Raw genomic sequence first — 25,286 nt, forward strand, 5'->3', positions numbered from 1 at the left:
TAATGCATTTAGGCATCCAGTTTTGTTTACCTGTTTTGCTCCAAAATCCTAAATGTAAATTAAGGTGGAGAGTCTTTAGTTCCAAAGAACTCTTTTTCTAAGTCTGTGGAACCTTCTACTCACAAAATATACAAGAAGCTGAACACAATATTTAAGCACTTGCTGATACAGTTCAAATAGTGCCAGATCAGAAGTATTTCTACACAAGCACTTCACAAAATATTTAACAGTAAAGTCTAAACATCCATCTAACTCAAATATATTTGTCATGTTCCCAAAGGGTTAATATTGTCTTGCTTCATTTCTTACATGTAGTAATTTAGCTCTGAACAAAAGCAGCTCCCTGCTGGTTACCTTGGCTAAAGGAAACACAATGAACTGGTAAAAACCAGTTTTATCTCACTGCTGTTGCCTAGGGTTACAGACGAAATGAAGTAAAAAAATTCACATGCAGAGTATTAGGTGCTTATGAAAGATCCAGCAGCGCTGTTGCCTAGTGATTCAGTGAGGAATCAGCACAGGCCAATGAGGTGTATGGGTACTGAATAACATCCCCGATGACTGCCTTACATCTCCTGCAATTCTGTCATACACCCCCATGATTTCCCAGTGGTAAGAATCACTTTCAAGGGAACCTGTCAGGAAAAAAAATTGAAAATTTAAACAAACAAACACATCACATATAGCAAGATTACTATTTTTGCTTTTCCCTTTGGATGTTGATACTGCTCTAATTGCATATCTATCCAATATGAAATGTTCTTCATATCTATTAATACTGAATTATCACTATGATTTTGATTAAAATACCTTAACAATTAAGACTAACCTTCAGTTTTGAAATGGCAAATACATGTTACTGAACTGCAAGGAATATGCTAAAACAAAATTGATCTTTTTACACTTTTCAAAAGAGCTACAAAATCAGAGTGTTTATAATCAGCAACTTTGTCCGTAATAAATAAAGATACCAGGTTTATTTTGCCATCCACTTTTCCAGTTCTGGGGTATTTTTGTTGTTACTTTGGTTTTATTTCAGTTTGGTTCAGTTACTGGTGCTCTCTTACACAGTAGATTTTCTGACATGAAAGCTACCTCATTAGCAAGGACTATATTTTGGAACAGAAGCTACTTCAAAGATAAAACACCCCTTTCCTCAAAGAAGAAAAATAAATCTCTCCCCACTAAGATTATATGTGTGCTCTACTTTAGTGACATTTTTCTTCCGTATTAAAAAATAGTATTCATATTAACAGAGCACATAATACATATTTAGTTGAAGCAAGTCTGTGAAGGACAGGAGGAGTGTTTCACAAAAATCTTTTCATCTTCAACATCTCTAATCCTAAAAGACATATTCTTTCTGTATAGAAGGGTAAACAACATGAACAAAAATACAGATCTTTTTTTAAAAGATCACTTTCAATTTCTTCTCTGAGATCAAGCTGTTAGTACTTTATGTTTTCTATCTGGCCTCTGCCATTGATCCATTCATGATGCTTCAGAGGAATATGAAGTATCTTCATGATGCATGTAGTCTAATGTGCAACAGGAGTAAAAGTATGTCAGGACTCCTACAGTAATTTGCTCAGGAAAAGGAGACCAAAACAAGGGTAATAAAACATGTATCTCCAAATACTTCTACTGTCTATTAAAAAGTCCTAATCTTTGAAAACCCCAGAAAACTACATATTGTCCAAGAATGTGTTTCTTTTCACCTAATAAAATGTAGCTGTCATTTAACAGAGAATTGCTATTTTCACAGGAATGACATACTGAATCCATTTGCTAATGCATCAAAATGAATTTGTCAGGGTATGATAGTAGACACTCTAGACAGATGTGAAAGAAACTGTGTGTTTCACAGTTTCACACTAAGATGGTGTGTCCCATTTTGTCCATAGGACATTAAAACCTTCTGCCAGTTAGTGGTTAGTCTGAAATGCTTAACACTAAAATGAAATTCTGCTCATGTAACTATGATCACTCTCATTAGTCATGTAAACATTTCTCTCTCTTAGAAACCTATTAAATTGTTCATATTTTATTTCATGGCAATGACTTCCTCAGGCAAAGTATGAACTATGTTGTCTCTGACAAACTTCCTAAAAAGAGTGTCCTAAAACTATCAAGGAAGGACTATAGTATTGCTGTTCACTTTATGTACTGCCAATAATACCATAATTGATTATTTTAATGAACCTTACACCAGCATGAGTGCCAGGTGTCTAATACTGTCATTAAAAATATTTAGATGAAGTATACCTTGAAAAACAGTCTTCCTTCTTTTTTCAAGGAATTTGTAACAAAAGAAGCCAGGCAAGCACAGGTGTACAATGTAGTCAACTGATAGAAATGCAGCTTATAAAGCTTGGGAGTGTCAGTGCAAGAGATGTATAATCCCAGTATGACCAAAAGGTCTCACTTGACCACATCTGTCAAATAGGAGTGCAAGTTCTTACAAGGGTTAAGTGAATGGCAATGGAGAGGGGTCCAGTGTGGGAAGAAGAAAGAGTAATTCAGATCTCAGATACCCCTCATTCTCTCCTCTCAGCTTTTGTGGGAAAGATGGACTCCACGAGGACCCAGAAATATGTAACTGCAAGACCTCCAGAGAAAACCTCACAAAGTGGCTGAGATGCTGAAATAAATATAGAACATCTGGAGGAATAAATACAAGCTAAAACTGATCTAGTAGTTTTCTTTTCAACCATTTCCATTAATGCGAGTGCAGTGTGTAGGTTGTAACCATTTCTGAAATAAATAGAATAAACTTTTTTCTGTCCCCAAATCTTACGTGAGTGATCTGGTAACACCAAGTACTCTGTTTCTCAGGAAACTGGAAACCCTTGGACTGTTGCTCACTTAATCAATTGGGATTCCCAGGAACTATAGTCCTTTATTAAGCAACAAAAGCTGAGAAGTAGACTAAGGTGAAGGAACCAGTCTTGTAGAGAGAAAAATATAATTATTTTATAAAATAATTACAATTAGGTCCAATACATAGACAGATACAATAGCTGTGTAGCTACCTACTCAGTTTTTACAGATGTTCTGGTAGATGATGTCCTACACTTTAAACAATGACCAATGATTTTGTCTGCTTTATATGTTAGGCATCCACATGGAAATGTTAAAAAGACCAATTTCCTAATTGAAAATTACTGAAGAAAGATCTTTTGCAATATTTTTTCAGCAGTAATGAATGCCTGGCGCATTTAGAAAGCCTATTAAAGGCACATATTTCTCACTCTACCACACCCAACAGAAATTTCATTGCAATGAATGAAATAGATTTTGAAATTACCGTACTGCATTGCTAAGACAAAGAATAGATAACAATCACACTTTCCAAAATGGAGGTTGAGTTTCTTTCAGTTATTTTCCTTTAGAATTTTTACAGTAATTTAAAAAAGCAATTACCTGCAAATATGAAAATGAAACTATTGAAGTGAAAGGCAAAATACTTGTCTCTAGATTCTTAGTATGATGATGGTAACATACAACGTATGCCTAGGACGCTAACGGAAATTCAGAATTGTCCCTACCTTTAGTGGCACTTCCAAGGCTGTGGTTTGCTGCAGGGACTCCATTGTTCTTTTCACCAGTACTGTAAGGTAAATTTGAAAACCTACAGCTTTATTTTCCATGTTAGAATTCTTATATAGAAAAAAAATCACATGCTTTATATTCTGTTATACAATAACTGCATTTCTACATAAAAAAAATTAACTGTTTATAATTTTTTCACTTTTTTTTTTTTAAAGTTAAATTTTATCTCTTGTGGAAGGTTCAATTTCTTATTTTAAATTGAATTTCAGGTGAAATTTGGATAATTATTTAACTTATATATTCTATAAATACAGAAGTACAGCACTAATATTTTATAGAGAGGTACAGCATGTCTGAGTGCTCTGTTTCTCAGCTTTCAAGTTCAGTACTCAACTCTATGGTTGGTGATATTTTATGTATTTTAACTTTCTCATGCAGCTGTCGAACTCAATCTAAAAAAAAAAAAGCTAGGAAAAAAATACTAGAAGTCTGAACTAGAAGTCTTATTCTTCCAAGTAAAAACATCAGGGCCAAATTTAAAAAAAATCTCTTCCCTGTGGGATAGTGGAGCTATCAAGAATCTAAATAATTAAACTTCAATATGATTTATCTAACTTAACAACTCATCATGTTGTTGAGTCTATGTTCACTATTATTATGAAAATGCATCTATAATTATTCCAAATCAATCATTTGGGACCAGATTTGTCATCCTTGGTCATGCCAATTAGTGTTTTGCTTGACAAAGCTTGCTGCTGCAACACAATATGGTTCTAATAAAAATCTAAGATTCAATGGATAAATTTTGGCTAGTGAAAGTGAAACAGGAATACCAGCCAACCCCAGAACAAAAGTTATTGATCAACCTCCATTGCTCTGACAGGACGGCTGACTAAGTAATATATGTCGTCACGTGTCTTACAGAACCAAGAAATATCAGGGTATGCAATATGTGGTGATAACTGCTAGACCAAAACCCACATGATTACTTAGAAGCTTTCTTTGAAGTTATCCCTTGATGCACATCACGGTTCTTTTGCAGCTGAGGTTAGATGCAAAGGAATGACAAGAGCTGTAAGAAGCTGCATATGGTTGTTTCTCTGGCTGCTACCGAAACCTTTTCTAATGATGCCAGCAATGAGGAGTAGTATGTAATGTTTTGTGTCACATCTGTGACACTGATGTTGGCTTGATAATAACGATGAGGATAACTAGCTTCTCCCTAAACAGAAGTGGAGCGCTCAGACTCAGAATTGTGTGCTAATGAGCTGTCATAAGATTTTTCATGAAGTCTGAATTATGCAGTAACTCAAAAGATCAGCGGCTGAAGTGCCAAGGCTGAGGAAAATAGAGACATTTGTTGACACATCTATGTACAACTACACCTATATAATTGCTTCATATTACCTCATTTGAGGTAGTTTATGGTCCAGCATAGGACACAGCATCATTTTTGGAGAGCAGAAACAAACACTGCAACCACAGACTGTGAAAGGGGAAGTGCTGGCCTAAATAATTATCCACTTAAAATCCAATCCAAGTTAACATGGCTATTAGTAGAGAAGTGTTGGACTGCCTCCGTCTTGAGAAGCCTACTCTGAATTTAAATAAGCTGCCAGCTCCAGGAGGTCAGCAAAACAGCAGACATTGGGGCACTCCAACCAGGTGGCAGGCCTTCAGAAGGCTGAGTGCATTGCCAGTCAGTCCCTGGGTAAACATTTTTTCCAGCAGTAAGTTCCCTACCAGGCTACAACTGCACAAAGCTTTTGTGAAAGCGCAACTGGACTCTGAACTTCTCATGCTCTGTATGTTCCACCAAAGCACTTATGAAGGGCACGCTCAACTCGGTGTGACTTAACATTTTTTTGAGCTGTTAGACAAATAAACAGCAATAGAGCATCAGGGCAATGGAAGGAATAGGTCTTTTGGACAAATAGAGCTCCAATGGACAACAAAAGATGGAGCACAAGTCAGTGGCATTGATTCATGGGTTGAAAGATGTGAGCAGTATGATAAAGGGCGCTGTTTGCATATGCACTGAGTCAGACCAGTTTTCCCCTAGTTCCCTAGACCTCTGAATCTGTCTGGTTCTCTCCCATACAACTGTTATCCCCAAAAGGGGACTCATGATGGCAGCGATGATTGCAACACCTTTCACTGTTGGTTCACAGAGTTTTCGCTTTGAGGCATCTGGCACAATCAGAATGCTGCTGCATTCTTTACTGCTCTTAATTTTAAAAAGCATAGATTAAAGTGGCCACATCAGTGAACAAACCTAATGGTTCCTCATTCACTTTGACAATCCATTAAAAACCTCTCCATGGTTTGCTCTGTTTTCTTCATTGTTTTTTTCTGTGTCAGCTCAGCTCTCTGTTCTGTTTCTCATGTCACACTGACTTCTTCTCTTCCCAGAGTTTAGTGGGTGGCATAGTAAAACCATTCATTTCAAGCAACCTGAGGTTGCTTTGCCTGCATTTCAGCCTTTTGAAATCATACCTTTGCAAGTGTCCAAAAGATTTGTCTACATTTACTTCACAACAGATTTTGAATGAAATAATAGATATATAATGATAACAGAAATATCAAGAAAAAGCAGCTGGATTACCATTCCTGTTTAGTAGTTTGCTAAGACAGTAAGGAACAAAGAAGGAAGCATTTAAACAAAATTACAGTCTTTGCACAAAAATAAATAGGTAAACTGGCTGAATAAATTTAGGCTGGAAATTTAAAGTTCTAGATTTTGGAGAGATGAAATTCTGGAACAGTCTCCCAGTGGGAGTAATTTTTCATATGGAGATGATAATTTATAAAAGAGACCATATGGCACAGTGGTATGTAATCACAGGAGAGGTCCCCTTCAGTCCTATGTATATAATATCTGATTCTCCTGCTACTCTCTCAAATCTCCTTGAAAACTCTTCCTTATTCTCAAGGCTCAAAATTAACAATCCAGACATACACAACTGTATCTTCTTTATCTCATACACATTAGAGAGTGCGGTCACTAACAAAAGTGACGACAATGCTTAAATAAATCTATCTCCACAGCTCTTAATTTTTTATTTCTTTTCTAAGATTTAGATTGGAGGCTTTTGGGATGATTATTTCTGTTCAGCCAAGAATCTAGTATATCTAGGGCACATAAATTATTAATTCGAAAATGTTTCTTTGCAGCCAGCCATATACTGCAATGGCATCTGTAAAATGCTGTTCTCCCAACCTTTGCAACTTATCTCTCAAAACCCAGAGTCAGCAATTAGGAGATTTGTTGATTATACTTATCCTGGAATGCTTTGTAAGTGCTAAATATGTCATGTTAAAATATTACATATAAGAAAAGTTGGTGACAGCAAAGTGAAGAGACCATACAGGAACTGAAATTTTAACAAATGCTTTAATATATATTAGATTTTCTTGATACTGACCAGAATAAATATCCTTATTGAAAGTGTTGTGAATAGGAGCAAAGAAAAGGCACGCATGCCTGCTGTGGAACAAAGGCTTATTTGTCCCTATTGAACTGAAGACATTTTTCAAGCTCACTCACCTATGAAATTATGAGTCCAGAAACATGTCAAAGCTGGCCAGGCATATGATCTATGGAATAGGGATTTTTGCAAACTGAAAGCTATCTGGAGGCATCTTTAGTTTATGCACCAGTGTTTTTCAAGTTAGAAAAAGGCAGCTCAGGGGACAGAAAATGTCACTAACTTGTGATGACCAGTTCATTCTTTTGTTCTTCTGTTACTTGAGTCCCCTTTTGAACATGTGCACTTTTTTATGCAGCTGCCTCAGTACCCATTCAGTGAGAAACTCTAGCAAAATAAAATGAAATTTCATGGAATTTGTACACGAGTCAAAAATTTGTATTGACAGATTTTAAAAAAATCTGAGATACTGTTCTTTAGGTAGCAATAATATTAATTTATCTCAATATCAAAATAAATAGGTTTAGTTTATTCTAAGGTTTTTTCTTAGACTGGTCCTTTCTGTGTTCTTATGTTTAAAGTAAGTATTTCGGCTGAAATATTTTATACCTGGTAAAAAATCAGAAAAATTGTTTCAAACTGTATGTTTTACACATAACAAGTATAAAAATGGATGCAGGAATTAACTTCTTTAATTCTATCAATAATGTACGATTATAAATGAATTCTAAAAAAACCACCTTTAAAAATTGCCCTAATGCACTGTGATATTCAGCACAAAGTAATGGAAGACACATATTTCTACAAAAATATGTTATTTCAAATACCAAGTGTCTTTCATTTATTTATTCTTCTCACTAATGGATGCAATTTAGCAGGCATAGTGACAAGGAATAATCCACAATAATCACCATTGGCAAAGTTCACCTTTCAAATCCACCAGGTATATATGGAATACACATCAGAACCCAGATCTTACAGTTGTAACTACAGGTATCTCTGTACTGTAAAAAAAAATAAAATTATTCTGCGTTTCTTCACCCCAAAGTATATTCCCCCTTTTAGCAGTAACATATTCAGAATAATCCAATGGCAAAGAGGCATTTCAAACAGAGCATGGAGAGGTAGTCTCAGAAATACTCTCCACAAAATGAAAAACTGGGTTCTGCAATTCCTGAATACACTTCCAGAGTCCCTGGACAGGTTCACAGCTTGATTTGGGGACAGTCTGTGTACCTGATTACACAGACTTCAGAACTCGGAGGTGCTGAGATCTCTCAGATCCAAGAGCCCAGTATTTGGCATTCCCAAAATATCATTTGCCTTTCTGCTTCCTGGGCTGCTGAGGAGCTCAGGATGTGAGGAAGCCAGACAGGCAAGTTGGCTGGAAACCAGGCAGATTATTGATGGTAAAGCTGACAGTCTTCTGCCAAAATCAAACCAACTTCTGCCAAATGTTTTGATTTGATCTTTCCAGGCACCCTCTAATAGAAATTGAGGAGTTTTGAAAAGCTCATTTGCTGTCTTGTTCTTGCCCTAAACAGAGAATTGAGGCAAATTATATGCCATATCTTTGTTGAAAATTACACAGTTCGGAGTAGTATATGCTTTATTGTATTTCAAAGTATGTCAAAGCTTGGACACTCAAAGCCTTGTTATAAATGATGTTTTGCCTTGTCCATTCAGAGCAAAGCGTATGCATACTATAAAACTGTGGGTGATGGATTCTGTTTGAAGGTATTCTGCCAAAACACAGACAACATCTAACCTAAGTTACATGCAGTATTTTGTGCAAAAGTAGATATTAGAAAAAAAGAACACTTTATAGATTGCCCCTTGCTTATCAAATTCAAAAGATTCAAAATCATCTGTTGGACATAGATTATTAGGCATATTATAAACTGGATTTCTGTATACTGAAAAGGACTGAAAATTCTTACTGTGGCCTGTGAGGGTCCTAAGCAGGAATAGAGAAAGCACCAGCATTATGATTGCCTTGTGGTAATTCTCAGCCTCCGCTCAGGAGAGCCTTAGAAGCAAATAGACATTTTAATGTTGTGAAATGATACAAAAGAGACACTTCCATAAGGGAAATGCTGCCGAGAAGGCTTATATTCTGTGCTGCGATCTAATTGAAATAACACTATTTACCTTTATGTTCTTCATTTATAAATATTAAAAGTATTTTAAGATTTCATATCTATTCTGCAAATAAGAAAACTGAGACATATATTTTCTTGTTGCTTTCCTGAAAAAGTAGATCAGAAGCATGACTGGAATCAGGATGCAAAGATGCTGAATAGTAGGTCACTGCTGCTTGGATCACATTAAATGCAGGAGACTAACACGGCACTGAAGTGTAGTCCATTAAAGACATCAAACACTACTCTTTAGCTTTAAGTCCACATCTTTCCCTTTTCTGAGCTTTGTGACTGTACAACTGAGATTTCTCTCTGGATCATTAAGCTGCAGTCTGGAAACTGCAAGTCAGCAGATTCTGTAATTTAAAGTTTCTGAATGGACAAAAGCTCATTAGGTATGTAAAGACAAAGCTGACAGCTAAAGAATATCAGCAAATAAAAGTAAGAAGAGTAAGGACTTAAAAAAAAAAAAAGGGAGAAAGAACTTTGCATTAAGGGATGAAAACCATATTTGGACTTCCAAAGCAGTAAAGTGAATTAGGAGTACACATCCTACTGACACTCCTTCTTTGGTTTAAAACTCACATACCTAATTTGCTACCTCAGTTAGCAGCTCCTGAAATAATTGGAAAAGATTAGGAGAAAAAAGTCATCCTATTTAGTTTCATCTGAAAAGAATTTAGGTCAACTGCTCTCAGACTGCTCTGTGAAGTGAACCAAAACTGTTCACACCATGGACTGGGGACAATAGGGAGATCTGCTTCATCATACTTCTGACTGGAAGTTACATCCCAGTGCAGATGCACCCTTTCTCTGCCTATTCAGATCAAGCAAAATCCTCACTAATGACACTGAATGAAGAGCCAGCTTCAGTCACTTTTAAGACAACTGGGATCAGTTCATTTACCAGTAGCAGCACTATTCACAAAACACAGAATCATGGAATGGTTGAGATTGGAAGGGATCTCTGGAGGTCAGCTGGTCCACCTGTGCCTGCTCAACAGGCCCATCTAGAACCAGTTGCCCAGGACCGTGTCCAGACGGTTTTGGAATATCTCCAAGGTCGGAGACTCTACAACCTTTCTGGGTAACCTGTGCCAGCACTTGATCACACTCACAGTAAAAAAGTGTTTCCTGATGTTCAGAGAGAACCTCCTCTCTTTCAGTTTGTGCTCATTGCCTCTGGTCCTGTCACTGGGCACCACTGGAAAGATCCTGACTCTGTCCTCTATGCCCCCTCCCTTTAGGTATGTATATACATTAATAAGATCCCCCTGAGCCTTCTCCTCTCCATGCTGAACAGTCCCAGCTCTCTCAGCCTTTCTTCATAGGACAGATGCTCCAGGCCCTTCATTATCTTTGTGGCCCTTCGCTGGACTTTCTCCAGTCAGCCCACATCTCTCTTGTACAGGGGAGCCCAGAACTGGAAGCAGCATTCCAGGTGAGGCCTCGCCAGTGATGAATAAAGGGGAAGGAAATGAATGAACAAAGAAATGAAGAAAGAAATTAATGTCTTAGGTTGGTCTTTAGTGTTAAGGAAAAGACATTTTTTCACTCTTCTGTTCTGAGGTGAGTATACCTGAAAGTTAATGTAATGTAGAATTTTCTTTTTTTTCCTTTGCCCCTTAGGGCAAAGTAGAGACAAACCTAAAAACCAATCTTCAGTCAGCAGAATGAAACTAGCTTCCGTCTTGATCACTCGAGCTCGACAGCCCATGTTAAGCCCATGTTACAATTTCCAAAGTATCTCAGACCTCTAGACTGCCCAGGTCCATTTCCTAAAGGTCACCTTAGCAACTTCAACTACATGGTGATAGCTCTGAAGCAGAACAAGGAATTTACAGGTGTGCTTGTTCTGCACACTGCAGCTAGACGTGGACATATATGAACTAGTTACACTGTGGTGTGTAGAGCAGACACATCTTGAGTATTTGAACTGGACTCTTTTTGTGTTTTCACAAAAAAAGCCTCTAATCATCGTGTTTCTATAGTGGGATGATTTATTACTATTATTCATACGATGGCTAGAGTTTTTTCCATTATACTGGAAAAGTATTGATTTTGTTGAATTTACTACAAATTCATACTTGTAAAGGAGATCAGAATTTGACCCGATAAGGGCAGAGTCTGTGATTTTCTATATGTATAAGCAACCATGAATAATTTTTATCTTTTGGGTATAATAGCAGCTCTATAATTAATGCAAATTGATATAAAATAAGATAATAAAAATAATTCTGTGATGTCTTACAGATCTTATTCAATATACTAAAACTATGGCACTTCTAGGTATTTGCCTTTTCTGAGTAGATACTGCAATCTCTGATAAATCGTATGGTGTTTTTCTAGTTTAAATCAGATTTGAACTTCTGTATTTAGAGGTCAAATGTTAATATATTAACCTAATTCATTACAATGCCCCTAATATATTGAACTTAAATATTTCCCAGGTTCTTTGTTTTGATTAGATGGAGGTTTAAGGTTCTCATTATGAACTAATACTCACAAGAGGGAACAGTGATGAAATGAGACTAATATTGCAAGTTGTACTCTTTAAATGAATGCAGTACAGGAAGGTGAAATTAGTTTTTTCTTAGATGTTTATGTTATAATGGAAGATATTTCTTGTATTGGTTCATTTGAACTATTTGTCACATTATGCTAATTGTTTTAGCCAAAGGTATTTTTGAGCTTCAAACAAGACCAAAGTTTGTGAATAACTGTTTGGTGCCTACAGAAAAAAATCCACTACTTACTGGAGAAGAGACCCAACAGCTTCCTATGTGCCCTCGTTTGCTAGCTAAATTTGTACCAGATGCTGAGACAAACTCTGGCTTAGGAAATAATGCCTGGAAGTGAGCCAGATAAGAGGACAAAAATGTAGGCAGGAACTTTTACTGACCCTTTGCCTTGAAAGTTCCATTATAAAGTTCTCTTCATATAAAAAAGCAGTAAACTAACTTAGAAATTACAGTACGTTATATTGTTACATTAAGAATTTCACACTTCTTTATGTAACAGGCCCTAATTGTAAGTATTTAGGAAGTTACTTTCCAATCCATTCTTTTTAAGCTGGTTTATTTCCTTCTTAAACCCCTTGAAACCTTGGAGAAAGTGTTACTATTTAGCTTTACAGGATTCACACAATGGATGAAGGAATCTTGATAAGAAAACTAAACACAAATAAGCATGTTGATGAACTCCAGATGAGAAGTGTATCATGTTTTATCTACATAAGAGCCAGTGGTGGAAAACATCCAGAAAAATCTGCTTAGTATACATTTTCTTAATCATGAGAATCAATGTGCTGCTTCTTGTTACATTAGTTCTTTACCCTCTGAGAAATCATATAGGGAGAAAAAAGGGAGTGGAGGACAAAGAGCAAGAGAGATTGTATTTACCTGAAAATTCCTGGATTTGAGAATCTTCTACTTCAAACAACAACTCATCATGAATCTGGGCAATTAACCTGAAAAATTTCAGAGACTTCAGATAACTTATGCAAGAAATTTTTAACAGTGCTCTCCATTCTTATCATCAACTAATTGTCACATGCACAATGGATATATTAAAGTGAAAATAAACATCCTAAGAACATGAAAAAATCATTAATGGAGTAAAAAGGATTGGCACTCCACATATTCTGAAAACATAAAGGCCATGGTCATAAACTCAAACTGTGCTTACTGGCTTATAAATGTCATTCAGGGATTTGATGATGTGACAGGGTATTACTTAAAACCAATGTAATTTGCAGCAAATTGCAAGAAATTATAGGGACAGGTTATGTTTTGTTAATACAGTTTGTTTCTTTCCAGTTGAGCCGGAATAAATGTGGTTGCAAATGGATGGTTTTACTAATGCAAGTTAGCTCAATAGTAAGAATATTTGGCTCACTAGTATATCAATATTAACTCCTAGTTGGCCAGTGACTTGAGTCCTTTCCACCACATAATCTTTTCACTTAAGTGTAAGGTAGATGTCCTCATGGAGACAAACAAGTGGGTTGAGGAATGAAAGCACAAAGATACACAACCTGATCTGTTGCCTCTGTGACCAGGACAGTTGCCTTCATAAGGACAGAGTGTACAGCTGAGAGCAGTTACATCTTGACAGCAACGCAACTACACATACCTGAGCTCTTCAGTTAGAGCTGTTTTGTAATGAATTTATACTGCTGCTTTGTTTTTCTCTTTGTCTGTATTAGTTCTATATTGATAGATCTCTTGCGTATGGACTGTGACTTAACTGTTCAGTGCTCACAGGAATAGCACCCTAAACTGTTCATTTGGGTGCAAAAGTACTTTCACAATGGAAATAATAAATGTATTTGACTGAATCAAGACCAAAATAGATATAATCTAACACATATAATCCATGCGTATAGTTCTCAGTCAGGAAGAAAAAATACTGCATATCTGATTAGACTGTATTCCTACTAGGTTTATTTTATTACTTCTTTAATTATTGTAGCTGGGAGTCTAAATCATGAAACTGTACCACCTATTTCCAAATCACTTTGCCATTTTTATATAACATTATATTAAATGCCCGTTGTACACTTCTCTTAACACCATGCATTTATTCAAGTAAATAATTCTTTACAAATGGCTGAAACATCAATATGGTTACTACTTATAATTTTTCACAGCTTTCAGGAAAATATCCTAAGATAGTTTCACACTGCCTTAAATTACAATGTGACATTGACTAACAGTGTGGTGAGCTCTAATAATAGATCTTAAATTATTAGTCACTTACAACACAGTCAGAAGCAGAGTGAAACAGATTAACATATTTCTAATAGGAAATTGGGACACAGGATACAAAAAGAAATAGATGAAAAGACCAGGATCATCTGTAGCAAGAGAATACAGTTACATGAAAAGTTACAATTTCCAATCCAAGTAAATTAATTAAAGCAGGAGATTCTTCATAATCATTGAAATGACATGTAAAAAGATATAAAGCAGCAAGAACTGTGAACATTAAATATTAATATAATGTGAATCAACGCAACAAGTGAAAATAATTGCATTGATTAAACCAGTTCAATAAAAATGGAATAGACTGGTTAGGAAAAATCCTTTCTTAGAAAAACTTACAATGTAGATTAAAAATTTTACCATAAATTTATCAAGATTTAGGAACAGAGAAAAAACAATTAGATTTTCAAAACCACTCAGCAGTGGATCAACTGATCACCTCATCTCCACGCTACAAGTAAAAAAGTTCAGGAGGAGCAGGGTTGGACCAGAGATCAGTGCTACCTTATGTGAACCGGAAAACCTGTGAACTGAACTTAAAATTTCTGCCTGGACACCACAATAGACTTGACACAACTCTACATGCTACAGCTCATCTACCAAAAGCATCTATTTTAGCTTGGTTCTCCACCTGGTCTAAAGGACCCTGTTTCTCAACATTTATCATCCTGAACAGCACAGCCTATCAGCTCCATTATATTGCCAGGTAACTGAGGAACTGCACAGTTGCAGAATTACATCTACCCCATCTTAAACATCTAGTGATTTATTTGAGGTTCAGGACAATATTCTGCCTGCTAAAACACAGAACTAGAAGTTAGCATTGCTGGTTCTCTTCTAGCTCTGCTACTCTCCTGCTAAGCAAGGCACATTCAGTTAGAAAATGGGGATAATATTTATCTCACAAGATATATCTTATCACACAAGATCTAAGAGGTAAGTACTTCTAACACACTTCTATTTTTGAATGAAAGATAAGTTTAAATTAACATTAAATATGAATTCCTAGCTTGATGCTGAGAAGTGGAATAGTATACACTATTTCCTCCTTAATGTTCGTCAAACAAGTTAGATTTTTTTTTTATGATTTCTTATCTCTTTTTCTTATCCATCTCACATCAACTTAATGTGTTCTACTCTTGCAGGTTTACAGTACAAGGACACCTGCATTTTTTCAGGGTTGTTAAATCAATAATACTTGCATGCGATATGCTGTTCCACAGAAGGAAGCATTCAATTTGACATCAATACAGATGAAAGAAAAAATCAAAGCAAATTATACATTCAAAATTCATAGCTTTCACCATTCCAGTGCATGCACCCATCTGCCCATTGCACACCTCGAGTGAAAGAAGTTTGAAAAAAACTCTACACTTTTGCTTAATAGCTTAACTGAATCATCTTCACTTTGAAGGAATATTTGAAATAGCAAGGCCCTCTCATTATCTCTTGCTAAAAGGTATGGCAAACTATACTAGAAACTGCAACCCAGGCAGAGACTAGTATTTTTGTTATTCTATGGATAAGAATGCCTTTGATTTACAAGCTAATATTTTATTAACTATTTTCTTGATTGCCTGCAGGTTAGGCATCATTTTTGATGAGTACACACAATTTCTTTTACTGAGAAACATGACCTGCATCTGAGTAGGACTGTTGTGTGGCATGGAGATACTCCTGTAATGTGCACCTTCAAATGCAGAAGTATTTCTGTGATTGCCAGTCTGAACATGGTTTTTGACATCAGTCAAAAATATCCTTCTTAAACTATTATGCTGCACTATAGAATTTTAAAAAGAAAATCTTTTTTATTCTCTTCAGCACTACAGTCACGATTCTTCCAGTTTCCTATGAAACAACACAGAGACTAAACTTCTCAGGCCTTTGATGCATTCACCTAGTTATCATTAGTATATCATAATCACATTATTGACTTATATGTGCCAAAACAAATTAAACTATCATCAAGACATTCTTTTTCATAGTATTCTATTTATGTGGCCATATTGCCTCATTATAGTATATTTTTTCCTAGTACCAGACCAGTTTGTCTAATATAAGAACAAATGAAGATTTTGTTTGTTACTGTAAAGCAATATATTCCAGGTCTGGACCTCTCTGTTCTAAAGTATAGAATTGCAAATTTTTCCATGACTACTTCAAATGCGTTGCCTAGAAATAAGTACACTATTGAACTGACTTCAGCAAAACAGCTATTACCTTATTGGTGAGCAACTGTATTTCTTTATGATTAAAGGAAACAACATTTTGTCTCAACTGCAAACGAGAGCGCTGTGGTATAACATGCTGCAGACTCTATTGTAGGAATATCCCATAGAAGAGGCCAGTGTAGGACAGGGAAAAAAAATACAAGATCATCATAAGTCTTTCTCAGAAGCTGTTTTTAACAGCCATGTGCAGTGTTTCAGGCCATTACAATGTGCCAAGAGATGCTCAAACTAATTAAATTCTTGCTCCTTCTATAGTCAAAGGACTAAGGTAGGCTCCGAGTTAGATGTTCTGAATTGAAATCTGGAAAACCCCAACTCTATGCATTAACTTTGCGGGGGTACCACCTCCTAAAACAGATACCTACATTGGATACCTGAAGTTAGAAAAAGAATAGCCTTCTGCACATTTTTGTGGTACATTTTTGTATCACCAGGGAAATTTTTACTGCTGTTAATGACACAACAAAGGCATAACATTGTCTAGTTTTCTAGGCTGGTCTGCATGAAGATAATACAAAACATAAACCACCAATGAATTCCTACTGACTAACTGTTGGTTAATTTACTCTGTTGTTTGGCAGCATGCAATCTGGACCCACCACACACCCATCCCAGACCCCTCAAAACTCACCTTAATCTCAATCACTGTCTCTATTCACTTCCCTCACCACAGCCCCTGACACTCCCATGCGAGGTCTAACTAAGCAGAAGCAACACAAAAGACGGGAATGAGACAAGCTAAGCCATGTCTAAGGTGCTGAGTACATTGCTTAAAGAATATCTGAGAGGAGCTGCCATATTACATCAAGCTGGCTGGTTTAAAGGTTTGAACAGAAAATAAATTAAAACAAGGTTTAAAATTGGGTAACTGGGAAGTTTTAAATAAGAGGGTCCGATTGTTATGCATAATGCAGTTGGACTCAATGATCTTATGGGTCTTTTCCAACCTAATTGATTCTATGATTCTATAAGGAATTAAGGGCACCTTATTCTGACTAAGAACCAGGCTGAGAGCCCAGACTAAAATAGTTGAAGATACTTCCTGTTGGTTAGCGCTACATCTTCAAAAAAAAATAATTCTGTGGCACCATCAGGTTGTCTGATTCTGAGCTAGAGTACTCAAGTGTAAAAGTTCCATGAAAAATTACACATTTTATTTCTAATTTGAAGACAAGCTGAGAATTAAATTGTAACTGAACAAGAGATTTCTTAAGTCAAAGAATTCTCTTTGGAGAAGGAGCAAAAAAGGTGAGTTATTTGGAATCCACCATAGCTTATTTGAGTAAAAATTCTAGTTAAACTTAAAAAAATCTTATAATGTATTACTTAAGAACATAAGACAATGTTAATAGCTAAGTTTTTACATAGGTACAATAAAAAAAAATGTATAAACATAAGAAAAGTTACTAAAAGCACACTACTTTAAAAGGGGTATTAATGATCACTTGGTAGTGCAATAAACATTTAGAAATACCTAAAAAAAAAAACCCAGTAATTTTCTATTTACACATGGTTTTCTTCTTATTGAAAAAACCACCATGTCTCTGATCATTGAAATTAATACCATTTTCTGATACAACAGCATCAGATTTTAAATCCCAAATATTAATATTGTCTGTCATCCTATGTCATCCCCTTTTTTGATGAATAAAATAATTATTTAACTAGTAACTCCACATTTTTTCATTTTGAATTTGAAACCTCTAAAAGTATAATGTGAGACTTCAAAATTACAGATAGGAAGGTACATGGTTAAAAGCTTTGTATATAATGATAAGCTTAAAAAAATTCCCAGAAGAGCATAAAAGCTGTTAAGTGGTTAGAAAAAAAAATGATAAATAGAATAAGATGTTTTGAAATCAGACAAATGGGGGCATGTGAAAAAAAAAAAAAAAAAAAACAAATGGAAAGATGTTTTATGTTCTGTAACTGAAAAACAAGAACTCAGTGACTTGAAATTTTGAGAAATTCACACTTAATAAAGTCATATTTAATAGAATATTGGTTTAAAAGGTATGTAATGAAACACATTGCCAGAAAAAGCCAGAATGGTTGCTCATGTAACAAACACTTGTATGGATTTCAAGAACAGTTAGAAATTATGACATACAATGATTTTGGGGGAAGACTTTTAAATTTTCTGTTTCAGAACTTAGACTCGTTCCCACAATGAGAGCAAGATAAAAATCTGCAGACAGACAGGCTATCCTGCTACAAATCTTACACCTTCCTCCTGAAGCATCTGCTGCTGGCCACACTCCGCAAAAAAGGACCAGATGGATGTTGGATCTGATTCTTCTTAGAAATCTCTATGTTCCCTACACTAAAGCTGTATTATATTTTTTCTGATACTACTAATACTACCTGTTAATTAATTGTGTCATAATTTCCCCCCAGAAGCACACAGATTCCAGTGGAGAGAATGCCTACTAAGTTGTCATATAACTAAGGAAGAAGGTTACAATAATTTTGTAACATTTTGTAGATTTTTCATCTTTCTTTTGAAGATGCATCTATAAGGATTTCTAATGTGTATAGTATAAAAGCTATAGCTTAAGATATATCATGCCTGCATAGATGTTACCTGCATTATTTGTTGTTACCAAGATATTTTAACTATAAAAATTCAGCTAACTTGTGAAATTTGTTCTCTCAGCAGCTACATCATGAAGAGCAGGAAGTTGAGCAGATGGTTAACTAAAGAGAATAGAATTTTCACATGTACCCAAAGTGTTTTAAAACATACCAATCTAAAAGGTGACCTACAAAACATTTCTATAAATGAAAATTATTTATTTATGTTGAATCATGCACATAAATGAACATTGAAAAACCTGAATGAAATACATCATGAATGTCCTTTTTGGCTGTGATATTTAAGCATATTAAATATATTTAGCTTTATCTATAAAGAAGAAATCATTCTGACTTGCTCTGGCTCACTATGCACGAAGCATTCATCATCTTGTGAATACATGCAAAATACTCCTTTGAATGCTTGAGGAAAGTAATGATCTTGCTAAGTCACAGCACACCTAGAATTACAATGTTATTTGGCTGCTTTGGGAAGCAAAAAGCTACATACTGGAATGGGACAGCTGCTATGGGGAGCTCACAGTCATTTCTGACACAGCGTATAGCTGTGAAACAAAAATCTTATTCTCCTCTCAAGCAGAATCCAAAGCTTTTATCTTTCCCTTGTGATTCTATTTCTCCAGTATTAGGCTAAGGCTAAAAGTTGGCAATCTTGCTAGAGTTAATCCCTTAAAGCAAATCTGCAACCATATACTGGGGAATTGTGGGCAGAGTACCAGAGAAATAAGCATTTTCTTGAAAATCCTGGATAACTGCTACAGAAGAAAGAGGATTAAAAACAATTATTTATTTCTTGAAGAAACAGATAAAGGGACAGAAGATTTATGCCCAGAATTAAAGAAAATCATCACACATAGCAGCAGCATTAAGCAGTTCACTGACTGTTGAAGCTATGATGTAATCAAGAAGCTGATTTTATTAGTATGTCCTTTTGTATGAGTCTGAGAAACAAAAAGCAGTCAATAAACTACTAATGCTTGAATCCCTACACACCTTATAAAAATACCTCTAAGTTCTCGTGTCTAACTAAAATTGAAGCCACTTCCAACAAATGAATTATTTGTGATTTATCACATAATTTGTATCTGAAAAAAACCCAGTTCACATAACACAATGATTGTTCCTGGGACAATTAGGGCTGTTTCTAACTAATGTAGGTATCTGTGAAGAAGCAAACTGCATTTACAGTTCACCAACTCAGAAAATCATTAGGTTGATTGAAGTGTTTGTTCCTTGAGGAAGACATACAAAACCTCCAACATCCATTGCTATTGAAAAGCAGCCGGGACCAAGCAAATAAGATCCTGCCTTTCCCTTTCATTTGCTGGTGGCTACTCCTTTTCGGATCATTCCTTTATATCTGGCCTGTTGCCAAACCTGTGTCTTTAACTAGGCTCCGGACATGCTGAGAAGTAAAGCTGTGTGTTTGTGGCACAGGTCCAGCGCTGAAGGAACAATAAATGGGTGAGAAAGCACAAATGCTGGATTCACACCAAATTACTCAGTAGTTCTGTAGACTTGTTAAATTTAATTTGCATGTTGTTGGGATATTATCATCTTTAATGACTTTCTGAGAAGTCCGTGTAGCACTAGGTAGACTTTGGGTAACATCAGTGCATCTTCAGCTTATGCAGTAATATACAGGCAGCAATTCTTCCACAATTTGCCAGCTTTCTCACCAAGTTTCCACGTGCCTGCCACTGCAATGATGTTTTAAACACTGAAAACAACTACAACTGTCCATCTGAGTTCATGGAATACCTTTCCACTCATCAATTCCATAAACCTTTCTTTCAGCTGCTACTGTATGCCTTGATCTCACTTCAGAAGTTTCTTTGCTATCAACTGCCTGCAGGAAACATCATATGGAGGTTCTGTGAATTGTATCAGACAGGTAAAAGCTGGCACTTGAATAATTTATGTCAGCAGCACATTTTCAGTAAGTAACTTGGCCATCAGCGGCAGAACAGCATCTTAACAAAGATCTAGGTAATGTGAAGGAAGTCTGAAGAAATCATTTTGATTACTCCTCAGTGCCACACAAAATGCAGAGATGTTAACACTGATGCTAGTAGCTAACCCATACTAATATCAGTTCCTTATCATATGTATTGCATCTAATGCTACTGTGCCCCATTTCTGTAAAATTATTTCCAAGTAACTGATTGACTTTTTATTATCAACAGCATAAATTGCTAGGCTGGCATTTGAATTAAAAGATGGAATACAAAATGAAAAATGAGACTGCTAGTTGACAGAACTGCCATTGATCAGTCACAGTGGAATACACTGTTTCGTCAAGAGGGCCTCTCTGATGAAGCATCATGATAATGTAACTTGATTATCTTTCCCCGACTTCCAAATGAACTATCATATGTGCAAGCAATAACTGAAAATATACTGACTACTAGTCCTACAAAAATGAAGCTTCATACTGTTGGGTAAGAGCTTGCTCACAGCTGAACAGCTTACAGCCTATGAAAAATGAATGCAGCGCTGTCACTGGAGATGACTGCAAACATACCTGCAAACTAACACTAAAAACTGAAAGCCTTATCTAGAACTTACTCTTTTTGTTTTTTATTTATTTGCAAGGTAAGGAAGACAAAATGCTGAGAGTTAGTCAATACTTGCCTATGCCTTATAGGAGATACTGTCTCATAGTGTAAACGTGGGGTTCATAATCACTTTTAAAGCACATATAAAATATATTTCTCTTTGATATGTTGTTCAAAGTGAAAACCCTGTTTCCAAAATTAGAAGTTCTAATAGGGAAAAAAAAAATTACTTACACGGGGCTGAAGATAGAATAGAAGAGAGTAGTGTGCTATCTTTGGAATGAATATGATCTGATGTGATGATAATAGGAGATTGATTATATTTTTCATTTTGGAAGAGCCAGTGTGCATTCCTACTGTTACAACAACAGCACCAATTATGTATATGCTTCCTTTTAACAATATTTTTCAAAGTGCTTTACAAAGGATGTTGGGATCATTATCCTGACTTGACTGATAAGAAAATCAAGAAACAGACTGCTGAAAAAATAACTAAACTGAATGTCACCTGGCAGACAAGTGGAAACATAAATTTTCAAGTTTCAGTCCTGTATCCTATTGGCAAGACCACAGTGATGCTTTCAAATGCCACAGTCCAACCAGGTGAGTGTTCATAGAATTTATAAAGGCATTGACTGTGCTTTTCTCACAAACCTGGCTTGTAAGTACCTACTAAATATTACAGCAAGGAGCCATTAGTGACTATTAAAACGTTCTCCTTTAGCAAAGCCATCCAGTTGTTTATGGCTGGTCGGAGTTCAAAATTCCAGTTTGAAACAGTCTGTCTCTCTTAGATGCCATTGCAGTCTTGGTCTGTCCCAGCTGTGACATTTATGATAGGAATAAGAAGGATAGGCAGTGCTACTTTTCTGATGTGTGGTGTAGCCATTCCCCTATGCTTTCACAACACAAGGAAATTCAACATGTAAAACTTCAGTACCTCCTTATGTCTGTGACCTCCTTAGCCATTTGGTGACACTACTTCTTTTAAAGAAATAGTTTTGAGAAAGGACAACTCAAGTAAAACCTTCTGTTGAGAGAAGAAAACATTGACGAGCTTTATCAGACACAGCATTAGTCGCAAAAAGTATTGGCTTTCTCAGAATTAAAATAAACAGCTAGTTATTGAACCTAAAGATCTGTGCGCTAGGTATGAACTGCAGAAGGGAGTATGTTCTTTGCCCTCTCACCACCTCTGCTTGCCCCTTCCGTTAAAGACTGCTGCCTGCTTGTCCCAGAAGACAGCTGCTCTATTGCTAATCTAACTCAAACTTACACCTGCTACGGAAATTTTCAACCAGGCCACAGCTGCCAGAATCTGGTCTGTTTGTACAACTCAGGCAGCAGAAAGAATTATAATCAGTGCAGAGAATCTGCCCCAAAATGTCCAATGCAGTATGTTATAGTACATCATCCAACATTTAACACATAAATGTATCATTGAATGCATGCAGTATCCCCACCAAAAAACCATTTCCTATTTCAGACTTGTACTAGCAGGCCACATATTTCCTTTTTTTTTTCGGTAATAATTCACCAGTATTTTCTCAAAAAGTTGCAAGAATACTTAAGAGTGTTACTCAGGACAAGTTTTATTTTTGGCATAGGAGTGACTCTACTTTTGAATTCAACACACGCAATTTATATTTGTAATTAAAAACTACATTTTGAAACATTGATCAAATAAGACAATGCTGCTGTGTGTAAATGACGCACACACACAAATATGCAGAGTATTTATAGGGTTGGATATTACACATAATTGTAAAGTACGTTTGGAAGGCCAAACCCTGTTACTTTGTAGTGACCTACACTCCCACGGAAGTCCTTAATACATGATTGCTACAGCTAAATTTTTATGATTTCCCCTTCTGGATGACAACAGAAACACTGATGTTCTGCACTACCTACTATTCCTGCTTTTATCAAAAGCAAAAATTCATGTTCTGCTGGATTGTTTACTACAGCATTACAAAATATGAGAACATTTGTTTGGGTTTTTTTCTGTATGGTTGCCTTCAAAGTATCTTTCTACTGCAGCAAATAATAATGCTCACTAACTCTCTGCACCATCCCCCTCCAGCCTTTATTACAGGAAAAGTAGACTTCATTCTTTCTGCCAGTGGCATAAAAATCTTGAGGACATTCTGTGATCTCCTACCCAACTACGAGCAGTCACAACAGAAGAGAAGCATGATGATCTAGCTTTCCTTTAGCAAAGGAAAGCCATCTATACAAGAATAAAAAAATGTTCATTTATTTTGCTTGAGCACTGGTTTCCTGATTCCTGTTTTTTTCCCAGCCCATTGAATGTTCAATTCCCATTGTACAATAGACTCAAAATACAGGAAGGATATGATCAGTGGGCTTGATTTCAAAGAGGCGGAACTACCACTGAACTCGATCTGAGTGAGTCTAAATGGCCCCAGGGCACTTCATCGCCTTGGGATGGATTTACAGATCCAACCATTTAAGCACAAAGATATAGCTTTGAATGTATAAAACCATCTCACAAGTCCTCACTTGTTAAAAGATTCAGAGGCATACATGATATTTCTACAGCTGCTTAAAATGCCAGAAACACATTAATTTCAACTAATTTTGTTTTAAAATCAAAGTTTTGCAGTTATTCATCACTAACCTGGCTGTTAATGTCGGAGAAATGACAACAGAGGTAAAAATCTCCACCATAGCCATTTTACAAAGATCAGCTGCAGATCCTATGAAAGCAAATGATATGCATTTAATTTAAAGCAAGCAGAAGGAAAATGTTCTTCTTGAAATTCTGGCATAGGAATGAAAAACATGAAAAGATTCTGAATTATGAAAATTTGCAGAACTAGCAGATTCAATTCATGTAATATGTGAAACAGATCATAAGATTAATAAATCACAAACTAAATAATTATATGTTAATTAAAACCAGAAAATAAAAATATGAAATTATGTGTTAATTAAATGTGAATTTTTCAGTTATGGCCATAAGTTAAAAAATTGCTTTTTGTAAAAAATTGACCTATAAATCAATTAAAATTTAAACGTCACAAAAGAAACTTAATTTTATGCTTTTTCATGTTTCCATGTGTATGCAATGTATATTCATCACATTACAGTATTAAGAGCAGTGGTGCATAAAACAGTGTCATGTTACAGAATAGATTACGCATTTCTGGTTATCAGAACAGAATGATTCTTTAGGCCTGCAATTTGGTGAAGGGGTCTGTTCTGAGCCATGCAATGGGGGATTAATAGATTTTACATAGAGATTTATCAGATAAAATACAGAAACACTCCTTTAAGTAAGGACTGGAAGCCATGATTCCCCTTGTCCCATCATATATCCTACATGTACTAGACTGTAGACATCTTCCTTTTTGCACCCAATGAATTTTCATTTCTTTCTTCCAAACGGTTCAGCTTCCAGAGCTAAAGAACAGCCAGGTAGGCAAATGGTAAGGGCACTCTACTGGGAGACAACCATAGAACCACAGAATATCTCAAGTTGGAAGGGACCCATAAGGATCACCTGGTCCACCTCCCTGCTCCTTGCAGCATTACCTAAAACTAATCTATACGACTAAAGAGCATCATCCAGATGCTCCTTGAACTCTGACAGGCTTGGTGCCGCAACCACTTCACTGCAGAGCCTGTTCCAGTGACTGACCACCCTCTCAGTGAAGAACCTTTTCCTAATGTCCAACCAGAACTTCCCCTGATGCAGCTTCATTCCACTTCCTCGTGTCCTGTCACTGGCCACCAGAGAGAGGAGATCAGCACCTCCTCCTCTGTGGCCTTCCTTAAGGAAGTTGTATACTGCGATGAGGGCATCCATGAGCCTTCTCTTCTCCAAGCTGAACCAAGTGACCTCAGCCACTTGTGAGTCTTGCTTTTCAGACCTTTCACTATCTTGTTTGCACTCTCTGGACACAGTCTAATAGTTTGATGTCCTTCTTATATTCAGATGCCAAAAACTGCACACAGTACTCAAGGTGGGGCTGCATCAGTGCAGTGTTGA

General features: G+C 36.1%; 1 protein-coding gene across 1 annotated transcript in view; it reads right to left on the reverse strand.

The window, feature by feature from the left end:
- Positions 1-566: 566 nt before the first annotated feature.
- POLN (DNA polymerase nu) overlaps positions 567-25,286 on the reverse strand; it is a 102,031-nt gene continuing 77,311 nt past the window's right edge. The window contains exons 21-24 of the mRNA XM_074147885.1: positions 23,913-23,991; positions 12,523-12,590; positions 3,549-3,610; positions 567-635 (exon numbers count right to left, since the gene is read on the reverse strand). Of these exons, the coding sequence (XP_074003986.1) occupies positions 567-635; positions 3,549-3,610; positions 12,523-12,590; positions 23,913-23,991 (278 nt within the window). The remainder of the gene's footprint in view (positions 636-3,548; positions 3,611-12,522; positions 12,591-23,912; positions 23,992-25,286) is intronic.

The sequence above is a fragment of the Numenius arquata genome, chromosome 5 (genome assembly GCF_964106895.1).
Source record: "Numenius arquata chromosome 5, bNumArq3.hap1.1, whole genome shotgun sequence".
NCBI lineage: Eukaryota > Metazoa > Chordata > Aves > Charadriiformes > Scolopacidae > Numenius > Numenius arquata.